The following is a 20,905-nucleotide window of genomic DNA, read 5'->3' on the forward strand; positions in this document are numbered from 1 at the left end:
AGATTATGTATGGGGACATGGTAGACCTAGGGTGAACAGACAAACAATGTACACACCCAAAGCGAGGGGCGGCCTGGGCATGCCGGATCTGTTTAAATACCATCAGGCAGCAGTGTTATCACAATTAATTCGGTTCCATACACGCCATGACAAACCACTCTGGATGATGTTGGAATCCTCCCAATTCGCTAGAAGAGAGATTAGTCATTTAATCTGGATGAAAGCAAAAGATAGACCCTAGGTGATGAGTCCGACCCTGTCCTACTCTCTAAATTTGTGGGATAGATTGTCGACCACCCACGCCTTCAGATCTATGCATGCTCCGTTAGCCCCTCTGCTTAATAATCCTCTGTTCGCCCCGGGTTTACGGCCTCAAGATTTTTTATGGTGGACTAATAAAGGTTTGCTGCGTATAGCTGATCTATGCGACCATAAAGGGGCCTTGTCACGAGTATCCTTACAGGATAGATATCAGCTCCCGAGGTCGGAGTTCTTTCGCTTTACTCAGATAGCGCACTTTTTGGCAACATTAAGTCGCACTTCTGATCTCACTACATATACCCCAATGGAAACCGTTTGCAGGACGTACGACAACCACAAGAGTCATATTTCCATGATATATAATATCTTATTCCCGACCTCTCAGAAGTTGCCTTATATGGAGAGATGGGAAAGAGATATGCAGTGCACCTTGCGAATGGAGGAATGGAATAAGGTAGTACAAAATGCATCTAGAGCTCTTATTAATACTTCTTTGATTGAAGCAAACTATAAGGTGTTATTGAGGTGGTATATGGTTCCAGCTCGAGTGGCTGCTTTTGCTCCGGGGGCGTCCCCGCGGTGCTTTAGAGGTTGCACTGCGGAGGGGACCATGTATCACATATGGTGGTCATGCCCCAAGGTGCGAAGGTTCTGGATACGCACGTACAATTTTATTTATTCTTTGACCCGAGTGAACCTTCGGAAGTCACCGTTGCATGCGCTGCTGGGGCGCCCCGTGGAAGGGGCATCGAGGCCAATGAGCACGCTTATAGCTTTCATATTTGTGGCGGCAAGGGTTTCTATAGCTAAATCGTGGAGGTCACCAGCAATACCCTTTTATTTGCTCAAATCAAAACTGTCTTGGATTATGGTGAATGAACGCCTATCGGCAATACTAACTGATAGACTGGCTTGGTTCAACAGAGTGTGGGGTCCGTGGATCAGGGATTTGGTTACAGTCTAATGGGTTTACCTAGCCCGCTAGGGTTGGGGGCCCTCCTGGAGCTGGGGTGCATCCTCTCTTCTATCTCTTCTATCTCTTCTATCCTTCTTCTTCTCTTTCCTCTCTTTACTCTTTTTCACTTATCTCAGTCTATGATAGCGATCTTATTTCATCTTTCCCTCTCTACTGAGGGAGCTCTTTATTTTGGGCCGCATATGTGCCATTGAGTACGGTACGGTTATTAGAATATACTGATTAGAGTACCGGAATGGGAATTGAGGGCTGGGGGGCGGGGCTCTAGTACTTGCCATGCCGCTCTCATATAGAGCAAGATAAATACATGATGTTGGTATGTGTTGATTTAATTATTCTTTGGGCTATCTTTTAAGCCATGCATATGCGGACCGACTCGCTTTTTTTTGTCATCTTATGGGTACTGTTATGCAATTGGAGTTATATTGTTATTAGACTTCTGTTTCTCTGTGTCTTAATGATGTCAATTACTGAGATTGTAACTTCTAAGTTGAAAACTTGAATAAAAATATTGAAAGATAAAAGCATACACAGTCTGATCTCCCCCCAAATTAACAATGCTGCTGTCCAAAGGTGCATCCTGTGCTCATTCACGCAGAGTGGGAGCACTCTAATACAGGAGGTGTGTTAATGGCTAGATCACCAGGTGAAAATAGAGGGGGGAAAGCCTAAAAAAAGAAAACAAATGCTGCCACCAAATCTAATGATTAGTAAGCTGAAATAACAATGTTGTTTTTGTGTTTAATACCGCTTTAAAGTCTGACATTAAATTTAAGATGTAACCAGTAAATACCTGTAAGAGGTGCAGCATCGGCAGGACTGAGCTGCAGCCATTGTCTTGCATCTTGATCAATTGCCACGTCTGTAGGTGTAGCAATCTCAGGGTCCTCGTCACAATTTTGCCAAGGCATCAGATAAATCTCGGTATCACGGCTGTATCCATTTGTCATATCACTGCTGACACTATCAACTGCAAAAAAAAAGTAACAGCTTGTTAGAAAAGAGACTTAAATTAATAAAGCGATTCAGAAGAATTAATGGTCAGGAAATGAGAGACCAAGCACATGTGGTTTCCCCAATTAAAAGGAAATGTAGGGTAATCCCAGTGAAGACAATCCCCTCTTAGATACTTAGAACAAAAGCCAGTTTCCGCTCTAGAAGTTTTCCCTTTACCTGTCTTGGAGACAATTCAAAATTTTGGACTTTTTTTCATATTCGGTCTTGAGGACAATGGTTACCAAGACAAACTGAAGATGAATCTCCTCCAACGGGAGCACAGACTGCAATAAATATCTGACAGGGGTAGTAACCCTTCAACGTTTTTTTCAAAATTAAATAAAATAAAAATAAATTGGCTTTAGATGCACTTTAAAGACCAAATTGTAGTTGTCAAGGGTATGGCTTTATGAGCGGGAAGAGATACAATTCTCTACTGGCAAGATAGAAAATTCCAGTAGTTATTTAGAAAAGAAAATGTCAACATAGTTTAACCTTTGTTCCAACCTCTGCGTCATCCCACTCATACTACCAACACACAAGGTCAACCTAGTCACCTAACCTACACCTATTTTGCCAGGATTTGAGAATACTTAGAAAATTACACAGCGATGCGCTTACTCTATTACCTCTTTCATGATCAGCACTTCTTTCGTTAGTCTGCTGGGTATCTGCATGCCACTCTAATTCTGCTGGGCTGCTGCTCCGTCGTATCATTATCTATAGAGATATAAGTAAAATGGAGACTAAATTACTATAAAAGGTCATTGCATTATAATATATTGTTCCAGTGGAGAAACACAATTCAGTCACCAAAAACAAGAGTGAACTATTTTATAATCTGTTACATAGGTTACATTTAGGCTGTACAATCTTATTATGTTTACCAACAGCTAAGCAGAGAAAGGACCTGCCAAACGGAATACAAAATTAAAGCGGAACTAGAGATGTGAAGGCCCGGAAAAAAAAAAAATGGAAAAAAAAATGGAAAAAAAAAAACCTTTATATTTTCCCTTTTTTCCTGAAGGCTTTTTTGTTTTTTTTCCCCAAAAATTGGAAAAATTGAAAAAATAAAAAAAAAATTGTGGAATATTAACATGATGAATACAATATTTTCAAATACTTTCCAAATCATTGCTAAAAAAAAAAAAAAAAAAAAACGTATATCAGATTATTCTAATTTCTGTGCGGACAAGTGAGGACAAGCCAGTCCTAGGTAACAAACTGAAATCTCCAATGCAAGAACAGTATGCATTTCTTCCTTTAGGAGGCGCTGTGCTGCTATAGAAACAAGAAGAAGGTTTTAGTTTTTCTTTTGCAGTGGGTGTGTTTGGTTTGCTCTGTCCTCTTCACTAGGCCTCAAAAGCATTGAAAAGAGCAACAACAAGGGCCTGAAAGTATATGCTTAATTAAAAAAGGTAAGCGTTTATATTTATCTGTTTCTGAATCCAGAAAACTGAATCATTTAGCTACATTAGTTTATCTTCATAAACTTTTGTGTAAATAATAATTACTAGTAATGTGGTTCTTCCCCCAACCCCACACACAACCATAGATTAGTGTCTTCTTGCAAAGTAGTCGTTTTTTTCTTGTTTTTATTTCCTACTCCCCTCAGAAAAATGGTGAGACCAACATCTAACATATGGAGGCATTTTCACATTACAAGTTCTTCTGAAAAGAAAAACGTGATTTGCAAATATTGTGAGATGAAATAATAAAGTTATAGAGCAGGCTCACCGCCAACCTCCTGATCCCACACTGGCGTTAGGGTTTCTCCTTGTTAATGGGCCTGGATAGGCCCCAGGGGTTCAACAACCAGGGTTATCATAATTACAGAGAGCTCATCACTTGCTCACAGCATGGAAGCCACTCTCTCCAACTCTTCATCACTGACACAGGTGCTGTAATATACCTGCCATTCAGGACACACTCCAGGTGTCCTGTACTGATGTTATTAAAATAATATTCTTATTGTTAATAATATTGTTATTAAAATCAAATATTGCATGACTCAGTTGAAATACTAATAGTTTACAGTAGCACCATAGAAAAACAAAGATGACATATATAATGCAATCTGTGGCAATCAATGTGGAGCTGTATCTGCAGAATGTCTATTTTCAGGCACTTGCTGGCCAATAAGTATGTAACTTCCAAGCATGTGCTGGATATTTACATCATCCTGGAACTTGGCTCTTAAGGATGCCAGGAATGTACATTGCACTACACGTGTGTGGCAGTAGCAGCAGCAAACACTGAGATTTCAGTTTTCTTTGGATTTGGTAAACCTGGATCAGGGCCTGAAGCTTGAAGGTATCATAGTGTCTTAGGTGGAATGGAGCCTTCAATCCTGTGTCTGGGGCTTGTTTGAGACCAGGCTGTGTGAGTGCACAGGTTATAAGATTAGTTATATACCAGGCCTGATCATAGTTTAGGGCTCCTATTTGGAGACAGAGACATGTCAGGAGAGAGCTGTGTGCTCCTACCATGAGGGACGTGTGTTCCTGCCAAGAGGCTGCACCCCATGATGAGGGGACTCACATCCCACCGGTCAAAGAGAGCTGGGACAGCTGCACGAGTCTGAAGTCTGGGAAGACTGGGAAAGCTGAGGCGACTAGCGAGTCTAGGAGACTGGAGTCTGTACATCTTGGGAGCGTAAGAGAGCCCGGCCTGTCGGGAGAACCCCTATTCAGAGGCCAGGAGTGGGACCGTGCAGGGGTGTCTGTGGACTTTGTTTAAATAAAAGTGGATTGCCAAGCCTTTGAAACATAGTTTAACTGGACTGGCATGGATTTCACTAAAACATCTACCATATCACATTAACCACAGCTTTTTTTTTTTTTTTTTATCTCCCTGTAACATAGTTTTATTTAATAGTAAACAATAAGCTGCTGCTTAAGGGGAGTCTGCTGTTGTCCTTAATACCCCTAACACATTTGGGTGCCAATCCAGTATGTATAACTGTATGCATGGAAAACTAAAAAAATCTGGAAGGCTGCACTCCGATAAAACATCCAGCTTTATTGAAACATTAAAATCACCTGAATACTCATACCCCTTAGACATACAGCCTACCTCTATTCCACTGGGAGACTTCATGTACAGTATTCTCATGAGTGTATTAAAACCAAAAAATGAACATAGAGATGTATAACTTGTCCTGCTACTGTATGGTACCCTGGTGGGTTTTCTGTATTTCCGCTCGAGCTACCTTGTTTTAAAAAAATCAACTGAATACAGCTTATGAAAATGGCCATGTACCATGTGATAGCGGTGGCGAATCACAAGATGAAAAACCTTCTGCCTTTAGAACCACTTTAAATGGAGGGATACATGGAATGTGTATGTCTTTCTTCCATCCACAAAGACATCTCAGTGGAAATCCAAGGAAGGCACAGTCCGGTCAAAAAACCTGATTGAATACATGCCTACAATCAAGTCCATAGGAGTTGTACATTATTATGACCAAATGAAGATCTTCTTAGCGACCAGAAGATCCAATCATTGGTACAAAAAAATGAGCCTTGTACAACCTCATCTGATATAAGTCAACAGAAAGACTTGGTGCCTACCTAAAATATCAAGAGAACAGCCCTTATTTATATACCTTTGTTCTGATGCAGTGAACGGGCTACATGAGAGACATTTCCCCTGATATTATCCCGCCTTGCTTTTGTCCTCCTCCCTCCTTGCTTTTGCTCCAAAAATGCTGTGTATGTACCAGTAATAGAATAAGGTATGACACCCATTACTATTGCCCTCAATGTCCCTCATGACCTGGGTTCTGTTTAGAAGACTGCTTCTGTCATTGCCATACCTCACTATGATATAAGTGGTGAAGGTATGGTGAAGATATTTCTCATGTGTCTGAGTACCTGCCATTTCCCTGTATCTGATGTCATGTGTACTGATCATTTGCCTGTTTTCTCAACTACATTTCTGCCTGAACTGACCATTTGCCTGTATACTGACCAACTGACCATGCCTCTGCCTGCCACCTGAATTGACCCTGGCCGGTTTATTGTCCATATTTCTGCGTTCCCCCTGAATTTATATCACTGCCTGGACTGATCTTTTAACCATTTTAACAGTGTGAGGCCACTGAAGTAGTGGGATTTAAGACAACACAAAGGTCTTATGCTTTTGGTCTTCTCTGGGATTCCTGGATCAAGGTCTGGAGTCCAGAAGTCCAGAAGCTTCGAAGAGCTTTGGGTGAGAAGAAGCCTCTACCCCTTTGTTCAGGTCTTACCAGAACAACGCCCTAAGCCTGATGTTTCTGCCTGCTGCCTGGACCAATCCTTTGGCTACTTGCTGACCACATCTCTGCCTGCTGCTTGTACTGACCTTGGCCTGTTTTATCAACTATGTTCCTGCCTTCTGCCTGGACCAATCCTTTGCCTGTTTGTGGATCATGTTTCTTGTGCTATGGGAGCAGCCATGTACCAATAGTTTAAGCCAGTTTGACTGTTAGGAACAAGGGCTGCTGTGAAGCTACACTATACTCTGCACTGACCACTCATAGACGTGACCATTACAGTACACTTTTTCTATACAAATGTTGGTTGATGTTTATGATACACAGGTTAAATGTCAGGCACATAATCAGGCCAAATATTGAAAAGGTGCTACAAATGTGGTATCCTCACACTCAGGAGGAGTAGCAGAATGTGTTTTGTGGTGTAATTCTAAGTCCAGGCTGTGTGTTAGAAATATCTTGTTCATGACAGCTTTGTGTTAAAAAATACATTTTCATTTCACATTTTCCAAAAACTTGTGACAAAAAATAACAATTTTCAAAACACTCATCATGTCTCTTAGAAAATATCTTAGGGTGTTTGCTTTTCAAAAATGTGGTCATTCTGTAGATGTTTCCACTCCTCCAAAAATGTGATAGGTAGACAGTAAATTAGACATGTAATTTATGCCGTTAGAATGCCTGAAGGTGCTCTTTAGATTTTTGAACCTCTCTATGTGGCAAGGCTGTGAAAAAGTCTCACACGTGCCATCCAGCTATCACAAAATTTGTTTTGAGATGCAACTCTAAGTACGAGTATGCAGCGTGACAAATAACTTAACATGGATGATGGCTGCTGGGCCCTGACACCATGGTCAGTTTAAGTGCCTCCGACATCCGCTCTATTCTCTGTCCTCCTCTCCCCCTACCTCCCTCCCTGCCAAATATAAAAAAAAAATCTTACAATGATATGCAAGATACAGAATCTAAAAGTGATCACAAAAATAAAAAATAAAACATCTAAAAGCAATGTGGAGGACATAAAAATGCTATCCCGACGTGTTTCAACAACAAAAGGTCTTCAACTGGATGCCCCAGTTGAAAACCTGGTAAGGGTACCTCACCTTTTCTATGTGAACCTATACAAGCATCCATAGGTATACCATCCGGTTTATCGGGAATACACATCCCAGCCCATTTAGGAATGGGGGAATAACATCTCTCTCCACTTCTTGTGGACTTGGCTTCTTTGGACTGTGATCCAACGCACCATTGTGTTGTACTCAGTACATTCTGAATCAGTTCCACAGATTTATTTGATTTTCTTACTGTGTATTGATATTTTTCACGTGCATATTTTCACAAGCACTAAAACTTTGGTATCTGCCTTAGTTTTTGATATTTATATTACTACATGTATATATGTTCCCTTCATTAGGTCACAATATTTAGCGCTACACATTATCTTTGCACATTACTTTGAACTTTGTGTGAGTGAAGGCTGCTTTTTGTATACACATCTGTTTTATTTTAGGTTTAGCGCAGTATTTCCTCTCCCCATTTTCATATCACAGGGGATTGCCTGAAAATGCTAAAGCGGGTTTACAACCATTTTAATAAATACCCTGTACTGTCTACTTTCCAAAAAGGGGTAATGTGGGGGATAATTGTACTGTCTTGGCATTTTAGAGCCTCAAGAATAGATGGGCAGAGTTTGTAGACTCTATAACTATCACAGAGGCCAAATAATATACAATTTATGAAGAAAAATGTGTTATGTGCGAAGTTTTATAACAGAAAGAAAAACGTTTTTTTGGTATATTTTAATTTATATAGCAAAAAAAAAAAACCCAATGGTGAATAAATATCACAAAAGGAAAGCACGCTCAGTTTCAAAATATTATTTAAATGTGTTTGAGTGTTTGAGTACACTGTTGCATGCATGGGTAATTGTTTTTCCAAATGTAAATGTGCTAAAAAAACAAAAAAAAAATAAAATGTCAGGAAGGGGATTTATAATGTCCAGTCTTTAAGTGGTTAAAGTCAAAGTGCAGAGCAGGAAGGGGGTAAAAGTGTCCAGTATTGATCTGGTTAAAATGCCTTCACTGGAGGGGCGGAGCTTGCCAAGGACTACCATGGCTGCATGAGAGTGGAGCTCCAGGCATATCAGGGACACAGCGGCACACAACGACCCGCAAACCTGCAAGCCGGACACTCCAACCTGACGAGGGTACCCTGCAGACGTTGCCTGCCACGACAAACAAGAGGAAGGGGAACCAGAGGCCATAGAAATTGATAGCCTTCTTCACCCACGGGCAGCGGCAAGATGGCGTTGGTTCTTCTGCACCATCCTCAGCTAGCACTCCTCAGCAGGTACATAAGAATGGCAATCCTTCAAAAAGGAACACAGCACCGCAAAGCCAGCATTCTCCTCTATCCACATCTGCCTCAGGGAGCCCGGAGAAGGCACGTTTCAGGCTGGATGGCAAGGATCCTATTCATGAGGCGAGCGTGGGCCCAGACTCAGCGGATGACACCAGAGAGCTCCCGAACTCTATAGATCTCTTTCCTAACAATCAGCTGGTATTAGACACCACTCTCAAGGATATGTTCATATCCCTTACAAGCTCTTTACATGCTGATATGATGTATTGTGTACATAAGTTTGGGATGGAAGTGTTAGTAAGGGTAGATAAGAATGAACAACCTAAAAATCAGGAGGGGTCCCTAAATCAATCCAGCAATCAGATCTACGCAAGTATGTGGCTCAACTGTTCACTTCCATTCTGCCTGATTTTAAAGAACTGGACATTATAGTGGACAGAATCCACAGATTGCCAAAACCCTCTTAACTCCCTGACAAAGTGCCAAGGGACATTAGACTGTGCTTACATTTCTTTCATGTAAAGGAACGCCTAATGTCAGCTGCACGCAACAAGAAACTTAACAGTACAAAGATCTGTAGTTCTTCACTGATCTGTCCCAATTTACACTTCAAAAGAGAACTCTCAATACCATATCTAAGGCCACAAAATCACTTCTAAATGGTGATTCCCCACAAAATTGATAATCACCAAAGATGGCAAGGATCATACAGTGGATTCTCTTACAAAGGGCCTAGCTCCGCTGAAATCGTGGCAAATTATTCCAGGTGACCCTTTACTGGCGTCCAACAATCGCAGTCCTGAACATAGCATGGAGGACTGGCACCTGGTTAATTCCAAAAATGCTCGTACACATCATTGGATGGTTTAATGGGCACAGTACACCCCCCCCCCCCAAATTTGAGTGGCTATATGCTACACCCAGGTCGTCATGACCTACAACTGTTTTCTATGGACTGTTTCTTTTATCTTTTGTTCACCAAATCATTTACTGTTTATATCCGCAGTTAGCTATGCAAGTTCTATTTTGTCTACACGGAATGAAGCTGAAGTGTACTCACATGTCAAGAATCACCTAGGAGACAGCAGCATTTCCGGAAAGGCGTGGAAAAACTCACCACCTGATGCTAGTGTTAAACACATGCTGCACCCACTATTCCCACTATACATGTTATAATGACAGTTACCTTTCTAATCATTAATGCCAAGGGTCTCAATCACCTGGTAAAACAGAAATCATTGTGGAATGAAGCAACCCAGCATAACTGCAATGTTCTTTGTGCCCAGGAAACGAATTTCCACAGTCTATTAATGCCCAAATGTACCTGTCCAATGTTCCCCCATATCTTTACTGCAAATACCTCGGCCAAAAAAAGAGGGGTATTAAGGGCTGTTAGAGACACAGTTGCATTCACCTTGCACAAAGAGATAGACTCCCAAGGGAGGAATATTATCCTAATATGTGACATCAACTTATACGGTGGTCAATATCTATGCACCTAATAAGCATCAACCACACTTTTTACATCAAGTTTAAAAAAAAAATCCATCAAGTACAAAAAGGCTTTCTCCTAATATGCAGAGACCTCAATCTCCCTCCTGACCCCAAGATATACTGCGACACGCTATCAGGTATCAACCCTCGCTTCAACCACTACTACATACCCATGAACTCTATGATTCCTGGAGATGCCTTCATGGCATGGAAAGGGATTATTCCTTTTTCTCTGCATGGCATAGCCTATACAAGACTCAACCTATTTCTCATAGATAAATGGTTGATACCTAAAATGAAAACGTCAAGGATCAATACCATAACTTGGTCGGATCACACCTCAGTGACGCTTTCAGCTGACGATTCTCCAAATGTCAATTCTAATTTAGTTTGGAGGTCCAACCCAAGGCTTTTCCAGGCTGATCCCTCCAAATCTATGTTTTCGAAGGACCTAAATAATTTTTTTTACATGTAATGCAAAATCTGTTTCAGACCCTTTTGTTATTTTTAACGCCCATAAGGCGTATATGAGAGGGCTTCTCATCAAAATGGGAGCAAGGGCTAAGAGACAGAGGTGGCAGCGAATACAAGATATTACTTCTAAAAATGCCCTAGAAGACCAGAACAAAACAAAACACATCCCCACTTGGGATGAGCTCAGGCGTGTTTGCATGGTCCACGTGCAGAGCCCGCCAGGAAGTCGGCGCAGCGCTGCGCTAATCACAGGCAGTGAAACATTGTCCGGATACGGGGCTGCAGAGATCGGGCAATGTCTCACTGCCTGTGATTAGCGCAGTGCTGCGCTGACTTCCTGGCAGGCTCTGCACGTGGACCATGAAAACACGCCTGAGCTCATCCCTAATCCTCACATGTCTCGGAACAACTAACGCAACTTAGGTATGATCTACGTTTAATTTTACTTTATGACTTTGAGAAAACTTCTAAGCGACTCAAAATATCTTATTGTGTAAACAGCAACCAGGTCGGGAAACTATTAGCCAATCGCCTTAGAGGGCATAGACGCAAAACAAAGACTCCCTATGTCATACACTGCACCACTCAAGAACAAATGCACCACCCACAAGCTATTGCAGATGCATTTAGCTGTTATAGTTCTCCCTATAATCTACGAGAGGACCCTAATACAATCCGACCTACACCCTTTCCTGATTTCAGATTTTCGAGACAAATTTAAAACGTTCTCATTTGACGGTAGATAAATTGGAGACACTCAACTCTCTCATTTCAGAAGTAGACATTGCCAGGACTATAGATTCTCTACCTAATAATAAGTCTCCTGGGCCCAATGGCTTCACAGGGGAATACTTTAAAAAATTTAAATCTACACTCACTCCATATCTAGCAGAGATCTATAACAATGCTGCCACCTGCTCTTTTCCCTCCAAAATGCTTAAAGCTTTGGTTTTAGCATTACTGAAGCCAGGGCAGGATGCAAATATGCTGCAAAATTTCAGACCTATTTCATTACTGAATAACGACTTGAAATTGTACGCCAAGCTATTAGCTATCAGACTAGTGGATTTATTGCCTTCTCCAATACATTTGGATCAATCTGGGTTTACAAAGGGCCCACAAACAGCGGATGCAACGTGACGTCTGGTAAATAACATACATCTGGCTAACAAAACACGAAAGCCTTCTTTGCTTTTTGCTTTGGATGCAGAGAAGGCGTTTGGAGAGAATACACTGGGCGTACCTGGCGCAGGTGCTTAGCAAATTTGGGTTTGAAGTTCAAATTCACTCGGCTATCATGGCACTATATACAACCCCATCAGCTCAAGTGTATATCTCAGGCATGCTCTCCACTTCATTTAATATAACTAATGGGACGCTCCAGGGTTGCCCACTTTCCCCACTTATTTTAAACCTTTTAATGGAACCTATGGCCACATATATTCGTTCACATCCCAATATAAGCGGGTTTAGGACTAGTGATGTTGCACACACCATAAGTCTCTTCGCAGACGGCATCATTCTAATGCTTACCAATGTTGAATCTTCCCTGGCTTTAGTTCATCAAGCATTACAGCCATTTAATAGTGTCTTATTACAAGGTCAACAAGACTAAATTGTATATCTTAGATCTAGGTACCTCTATGAAAATCAAACAAGATTTATGTCAAAGCTTTACATACACATGGAAACAGAAGGGAATCTCATATCTAGGCATCACTCTTACTCCTAGAGCAGTGATGGCAAACCTTGGCACTCCAGATGTTTTGGAACTACAATTCCCATGATGCTCATGCACTCTGCAGTGTAGTGGAGCATCATCGGAAATGTAGTTCCAAAACATCTGGGGTGCCAAGGTTCACCATCACTGTCCTAGAGTATCAGAGCTGGATAAAGAAAACAACACACCCTTTTTGCAGTCTCTCAAAACAAAGTTGGGGAAATTTGAACAACACGAATTGTAACAGTCAGGTAGACTGGCTGCCTTCAAGATGCAAGTCCTCCTACAATTGCTATTCCTCTTTAGAATGCTACCCATCCCTGTTCATAACGCATTCTTTTTTTCCCATACAATCTACTATCAACAACTACTTCTAGGTGGGGAAAAAAGGCACGTTATGCACTCAGTAGACTTATAAAACACAGAAAGGCGGGGGGTGTGGGCCATACAAATATAAAAGACTACTACATAGCCTGCGTCCTAGTTCAACTTAAGGGATGGTTCACCCCTTCCCCAACTACTCTATGGGCAGCACTCGAACAACACCAGATTACAGGAGGAAATCTCTATAATTTTCTCATCTCTCGTCCTTTCCTTACACGACCATATCCCACCATTGGCCCTACCATACAGGCAGCTATTAGGTGCATGGCTCACCCTTCGAGCAAATATGTCCTCTCAACAAAAACAAACTACACTAAGATTCCCAATCTCTGCTCTATCACTTCTCATACCGGGTATCTCCCTTGCTAATTGGCAATCTAGTAGAACTTTGCTGTTGGAGGACCTATATGTGGGCCCTGCACTCAAAACATTTAGAACTCTACAACTGGAATTTTCCATTGCCCAATCTGAACACTACAGATATCTCCAAATCTCACACTTGCTGAACCAGTCCAGTAGTTTAACCACCTCACTCCCATAGAAAATTGCCAAACACTACCTAGATAAAACCACAAAATCATTACCTATTCAAGCATGGGAAAGGAATTTTAATAAGGTGTATTCAGCTGACCAATGGCAAAGAGCATTAAACACAACATACTATTCTATCAGGCGCGCTAATCTCTGGGAACTCTTCCAGAAGATCTTGTTACGCTGGTATCTCACCCCACGTATATCCAAATTTGCCCCAGATGTTTCTCCCTTGTGCTGGAGAAATTGCAGGGAGCCAGATACCTTAATACACCTTCTATGGTCTTGTCCTAATATAACCTAATACTGGAATTTAGTGTTTAACCTCATAACGCAGGTTCTAAAACTCAGAATGGAGCCAACGTCGGGTATGGCACTATTATCCCTGGAGGTAGACTCTGTCCCCCCTCCTTTGAGGAAACTGATATCCCACATCCTTTCAGCAGCCCAACTTAATCTGGTCAGGCACTGGAAAGACACCAAACCCCCTAATATACAGGAAACCATCCAAATAATCAATACTCATGGTACTTATGAACAACTTTTCGCATCTAGTGTGGATAGATATACAATCACTGACAAGATATGGATTCTTCACCTAACCCCAATTTTTGATAATTACCAAGAAAACACTGCCTACAATACCTAACTGCATTCTTTGTTCTTTTTTTTTATTATTCCTACTTCACTTTATCTTTACAGTTACCATTAATGTTCGCAATGTTTACTCAAGTTTATTCTTTAACCACTTACGGACTGCCGCACACCAATATACACCCTAAATTTGAAGGGGAATATCATTGTTATGGCAGCAGCTAGCTACCATAACCCCCGTATCCTCTTTGGCCGGCGGTCCGCTTTCAGATAAAAGTGGTCTCTGTGGCGGATTCGCTACAAGATCAATTTTTATCAGCGGCGGAAGAGGGGCACCCCCTCCCGTCACGCTCCCGTGCTTACTGGAGCCGTCAGCAGCGGCGATCAGATCCTTTCACATGCTGGGTATAGAGACGAGTGAGGGGAAGATGGCCCGCACCCGGTTCCATACCATTGCAGGGCAGAAGCGACGTCAAAACGTCACTTCTGCCCATAGCTCTTAAAAGGGTCCTTTTTTTTTTTTTTATGCATTTTAGTGTAAATATGAGATCTGAGGTCTTTTTGACCTGTGCGCGAGTAGCGCCTGCATATGAAAACAGCGTTCAAACCACACAAGTGAGGTATCGCCGCGATCGGTAGAGCGGGAGCAATAATTCTAGCTCTAGACTCAAGACTCTGTAACTCAAAACATGCAACCTGTAGAATTTTTTAAACCGCCTATGGAGATTTTTAAGGATAAAAGTTTGTCGCCATTCCACAAGCGGGCACAATTTTGAAGCATGACATGTTGGTTATCAATTTACTCGGCGTAACATTATATTTCACAATAAAAAAAAAAAAATGGGCTAACTTTATTCTTCTCTTATTTGTTCATTTAAAAAAGTGCATTTTTTTCCCACAAAAGTGCGCTTGTAAGACTGCAGCGCAAATAGGGTGTCTCTGTGGCGGATTCGCTACAAGATCAATTTTTATCAGCGGCGGAAGAGGGGCACCCCCTCCCGTCACGCTCCCGTGCTTACTGGAGCCGTCAGCAGCGGCGATCGGATCCTTTCACATGCTGGGTATGGAGACGAGTGAGGGCAAGATGGCCCCCACCCAGCTCCATATCACTGCAGGGCAGAAGCAATGTCAAAACGTCACTTCCGCCCATAGCTCTTAAAGGACCATTTTTTTAAATTACTATTTTTTTTATCGCATTTTAATGTAAATATGAGCTCTGAGGGCTTTTTGACCCCAGATCTCATATTTAAGAGGTCCTGCCATGGTTATTTCTATTACAAGGGATGTTTACATTATTTATAATAGGGATAAAAGTGACTTTTTTTTTTTAAACAGTGTAAAAATGGGGGGGGTAAAATAAATCTGAGAAAAAATATAACAAAATTAAACGGGCCCAGTCCCGACAAGCTCGCGCGCAGAAGCGAACGCATACGTAACTAGCGTCCACATATGAAAATGGTGTTCAAAGCACACAGGTATCCCCACGATCGGTAGAGAATTCTAGCCCTAGACCTCCTCTGTAACTTAGGAATGCAACCTGTAGATATTTCTTAAACATTGCCTATGGATATTTTTAAGGGTAAAAGTTTGTTGCCATTCCACGAGCGGGCGCAATTTTGAAGTGTGACATGTTGGGTATAAATTTTCTTGGCGTAACATTATCTTTCACAATATAAAAAAATTGGACTAACTTTACTCTTGTCTTATTTTTAAATTTTCCAAAAAAATGTGCGCTTGTAAGACCGCTGCGCAAATACGATGTGACAAAGTATTGCAATAACCGCCATTTTATTCTAGGGGTTCTAAGTAATTTAGCAAAAAAACTTGTTTTTACTTGTAAACAACAAATCTCAGAAAGAGGCTTGGTCCTTAAGTGGTTAACACTGCAAGTTCATTGACATACTAGTTTGCAGGAAACACGTATGCACTAGCCCCTCAGGGTATATGTGAGTATAATGAAAACATCTGTTACAGATAGTTGTTGAATCTGGTGCAACTAATGCGCTAGATATCTCTTTTTATTGTAATGTTTGGTCCACAAATTTACTGCACTATTCATGTGTCATGTACGCTCTGCTTTGTATTTGCAAAAAAACGTATAAATACTTATTGAAAATAAAAATGCCTTCAATGAGATCCAGCCTGAACTCAAATATTAAATGGACAAAACAAGGCACACAGGAGGAAAAAAGAATACACTAGCTGGTGTGATAAAATTAAAATTGCTCATTTATTAAAAGCAAAAAAGGATACTCACAAACATACAGTAGCAAAACAGTGTAACCGCACACTGCTCAAATTGGTGTGCATGATGACATCAAAACCAAGTCACAGAGGGCGTCTTCAGAGGGCTCTCAATGGTTAGTGATGCCAACAATGCATTCTATAAGTGACCTCACCTCAAGAGCTCAATTGAAAATCAACACCACATACAATAATTGCTCACAACAGGTGATAAATCCAACCTTGTATATTCTACCTCATATAGGTTTACCAAATTTACAATTGGGAGAAATAAACCAAATATAATTAAAAGAGAAATGCAGGTTTACAAAACAAAAAAAAAAACAAACACTCATCTAGATGGCTGCAGCATCAATCTAATATTGCAGCTGTCCCCCCCACCAGCTCTACACCAAGAACTGAGGGATCACAGACCGCTGATCACTCAGTTCTCAGTCTTCAGTGAGTGGAGAGCTGGTGACCATCACTGGAGCACTGGGCTGTGAGGGGGAAGGCTGGCTTGAACTCTCAGTGGCACGCTGAGAGGCTGAGCCAATTGCCAGTCAGACGTGGGCAAATCCAGACATCGTCAGGATCCCCGAAGAGCATGCATGGACTCCGTGACATCAGCCAACATAGGGCTTTAGCCCACTGCCACATATTCATACTGAGCACCTTTTACAAGGAAATAATCCAGTTAATCCGTCAATAAAATGAAACTTTTTGGGTTGTTCCACCAAATTGGGGGCTACGAGTCCTCCTAAAGATAATCCTAGGATTATCAGGGAGCAAAGAGTTGCTGAACTTATTTTTGGAGCTGGGTACTGCTATCTAAATTTGAAAAAGAGAAGCAAACTACTAGACCAGCAATATGATGTGCACATTTAAGCTGTTGTTACCTGTTCTATTGAGCAATGTGTAATCATACATATTGAAGTATAACTAAAGGCAAAAAAACTATTCTTTTTTGCTTTGGATACAGCAGAGACAGATTAGAACCCCTGTTGTCTGATCCCTGTTAGAGTCACCCTCTCAATTTGTCCTGTTTCTAATTATCCCTGAGTGAAAGTGAAAGAAAATCCCAAATTTTGGGTTGTCACAAGAACAGGTATAGGGGGAAATCTTCCAATGTGGCCATTGGTTCTGATGACAACCAGGAATTCCCCGACTTTGGAGATATTTCCCCTGACTCCCTGTTTTGGCTATGGGACAGGAAGTGCAAGGAAATTTCCCATATCATATCATATTTCCCAACCAAAAAAAACAAACAAACATGACAGGGGTTATAACCTTCCCTTACTCTATCCAAAATAAAAATAAAAACAATTTTGCCTTTAGCTCTACTTTAAACTTGAATGAAAATACCGAAACATAAAATTATTGCAGTCCTAGCCACCCAACTCCCAAGAGCTATTCAAAAGCTGATATATCATGATCAGTTGTGTTTTATTCCAAATGATATTGGGCAGTTGTAAATATTTGCAGATTATACTTAAACCTACTTACTCCCTTTAGATAATTTAGATGATAGAGCTATTCTTTTGTTAGACACCACCAACGCATTTAATAGTGTAGAGTGGTAGTATCTCTAGCATGTCCTACAAGCATATAACTGTGTCTCAGAAGTCATCTCTTGGGTTCAGCTATTATATTCCAACCCTCTGGCACAGATTGGGATGAATAACCCCTGGTGCTCTCTTAAGCAGTGGTTGGTCCCTCAAACCGACTCACCCAGCTCTCCTGGCTTTCTGGGTTCTCCTGGCTCTAAGCATTAATTGAGAGCGCCCTGCTGCACAGGCCCATGCCCCGGCCTCTCAAAAGAGAATCTTCTGGCAGCCATCTAAATCCCTCCCGTCTCCTAATCTGAGACCTAATCTGAGACCTCCTGGCTTTCGGGTGAAGCATATCTGTCCCCTTGACAAAGCTGACCTGTTTCCGGGATGGAGCACACCTGTGTCCTAACAGAAGGTCAAAGCCTATCGTTCTAAATGCTGCTCACACCTGAACACTCACCCCAATGGCCTTCAGCAAGACCTGGACACTGGGTTGGAGATTTCTTCCCTACCAAAGCACTTTGAAATCTCCAAACCACTGAATTTATTGCATGAATACCAAATTGGCGAAGCTGTCGTTTTTTCCATTCATAATCAATACTTCTGAGTTTCGCATTCTGCATACGTATCAACCCTGTGTCCTTTCTACAACCACTTTCACAGTGGCAGGGCTTTACACTGTCACAGTATGTGCGTGTTTGTTTGAAAAAAAAAAATGTAACGTTAAAGTGGTTATACACCTCACACAAATATGAACAAAGCATATCCCGCTATACTTGTCTCAACCCAGAGCACCAAGTGTCATTGTGGTCTGCTTCTTTGTTTCTCTGCCATCAGCACGAGTCACTTCTGATTTCCTGACTCAAAAAAAAAAAAAAAAGGTGATGGGAGGGATCTCCAGCTGATTGTCAGCTCTGTTACTGTGTGCTGTGCAAAGGGGGGGGGGGGGCAGGGGGGTGCATCCCTTCCCTCCAATCAGCTCTCTGAGCTCTTCTCACTGGGCTCTGCAGAGTGCAACTTCAGCTCTCTGCCCCCTTTTTCTGACAGCTCATGTAGAGAAGAGAAGACTGTAGAAAAACAGGTGCAAGTTATGTATGAGAATTTTTTAATCTCTGTGTATCACCTGATTATAGTCACTTTACTGGGTATATGTAAGGGTTTTCAACCACTTTAATAACCATCAGCTGCAAACAAAGTGTTAAGTACAAGACAAATTTAAAAATCTAACTTTCAGCTTGGTTTTGTATTATATAAATCAGTGAATGTACAATCTAAGTATGGTTTAACATAAGTATGTGTAATATGTCTTTATATTAGCTTTGCACTCTCTTCTGGACAGTAGGACAAAGCATGAGGGCCAACGGTATAAGCCAAGTTGGCGCTATCACACTGGGAGCTTGCTGACAGAAGTCTTTTGCTGCTCAGCATTCAGGGAGTGTTGAGGTCATTAAGGGAGCTGCACTTCGACAATTTATTTGTACAGTAAACCATCAGATGGCACCACTATCATGATTTTGTGACATATGGAGGAGCATCAAAAGTTCTGACCTGTGCAGATGAAGGAGGATTTCAATTTGAATAGTATATTGGGTGGTAAAAGTATGGTGGGATATGAAACTGAAATATTAAAAAAATTTCTGCAGTTTAATACAAATTAGAACAGTATAAATGTTGGATTTTTTTAAAAAATATTTTTTTAAGAGGTTGTAAAGGCAGAATGTTTATCTTAATACAGTCTATGCATTAAGATTAAAAAAAAAATTCTGTGTGCAGCAGCCCCCCCCCCCCCCCCCCAAATACTTACCAGTGCCCAATCTCTATTCAGTGATGTACACGAGTGCCCCAGCCATCTGGGACTCTCCCTCCTGATTGGCAGAGACACCGCAGCGACGCCACTGGATCCTGCTGCTGTCAAAGTCAGTTAGCCAATCAGGAGAGAGAGGGGGTGGGCCAAACCATGGCTCCGTCTCTGAATGGACACAAGGAGCTGCAGCTCTGCTTCCCCCATAGCAAGCTGCTTGCAGTGGGGGCACTCGACTGGAGGTAGGGGCCGGGAGCCCCAAAGAGGGACCCGAGAAGAGGAGGAACTGGGCTGCTCTGTGCAAAACCGAGCAGGTAAGTATAATATGTTTGTTATTTTTAAAGAAAAACAAGACTTTATTATCACTTTAACTTCACAGGTATGATGTACAGTATGTGCAAAATTAACCTAAGCTTTTTGGTACTGAACAATTTAGTTGAAAATCAGGCTTACCAATGGACCATCGCTGTCTCTCTTTGTACCCTCTCCCAGCTCTAAAGCAGTGTTACATTCGGATGAACAGTCATTAGTGTTTTCTGTTTTATGATCCATAAAATAGACAGGATAATAAAAAAAAGCGTTAGTATATATTTTCTAAGCTGTTTGAACAGCAAAGAACAAAGCAATATCAGATGGAGCAAGAAAAAAAGAAAAGGCCTTAAAACACTTTATCCTGAGCAGAAAGTCTGAGACTCAGTGTCTTGTGAGCAGAAAAAACATCCTACTCTGCAGCATGCAGTTAACTCTTTCTACGTCCAGTTTTCTTATACTGTGTATATTGTCTAAACTAGTGTAACTGCCACTGAGGAGGGTTTTTTTTTTTTTACGGCCGAGGGTTATTGTTGTGGTCACTGACACCGATGCTGGGGTTTTTTGTTGCAGTCACTGACACCAATGCTTGGGGTTATTCCTGCGGCCACTGGCGCAACTGCTGGGGGTTATTGCCGCAGCCAATGACACCCTTGCTGGGGGTTATTATTAAATCAACTGACACCAAGGCTAGGAATTATTACTGCGATCACCAACAATGCTGGGGGTCATTGTTGCAGTCACCAACACCAATGATGGGGTTAATATTTCAGTCATCAACACCAATGATGCTGTTAATATTGTAGTCACCAACACCAATGATGCGGTTAATATTGTAGTCGCCAACACCAATGATGCGGTTAATATTGTAGTCGCCAACACCAATGATGGGGATTATAGTTGCAGTCACCAACACCAATGGACACCAATTGTGGGGGTTATTGTTGCAGTCACCAACACCAATGATGGG

The 20,905-nt window shown here is 41.5% G+C and overlaps 1 protein-coding gene across 4 annotated transcripts in view; it reads right to left on the reverse strand.

Annotated features, from left to right (window-relative positions):
- RALGAPA2 (Ral GTPase activating protein catalytic subunit alpha 2) overlaps positions 1–20,905 on the reverse strand; it is a 529,040-nt gene that overhangs the window by 351,655 nt on the left and 156,480 nt on the right. For all 4 annotated transcript variants that reach the window (XM_077486017.1, XM_077486019.1, XM_077486020.1 and 1 more), the window contains 3 exons: positions 20,080–20,162; positions 2,863–2,953; positions 2,031–2,207 (listed from right to left, as the gene is read on the reverse strand). In XM_077486017.1, coding sequence (XP_077342143.1) covers positions 2,031–2,207; positions 2,863–2,953; positions 20,080–20,162 — 351 coding nt within the window. The remainder of the gene's footprint in view (positions 1–2,030; positions 2,208–2,862; positions 2,954–20,079; positions 20,163–20,905) is intronic.

This window comes from Lithobates pipiens, unplaced genomic scaffold (assembly GCF_037356315.1).
Source record: "Lithobates pipiens isolate NorthernLeopardFrog02 unplaced genomic scaffold, aLitPip1_a1.2 Scaffold_18, whole genome shotgun sequence".
In the NCBI taxonomy this organism is placed as follows: Eukaryota; Metazoa; Chordata; class Amphibia; order Anura; family Ranidae; genus Lithobates; species Lithobates pipiens.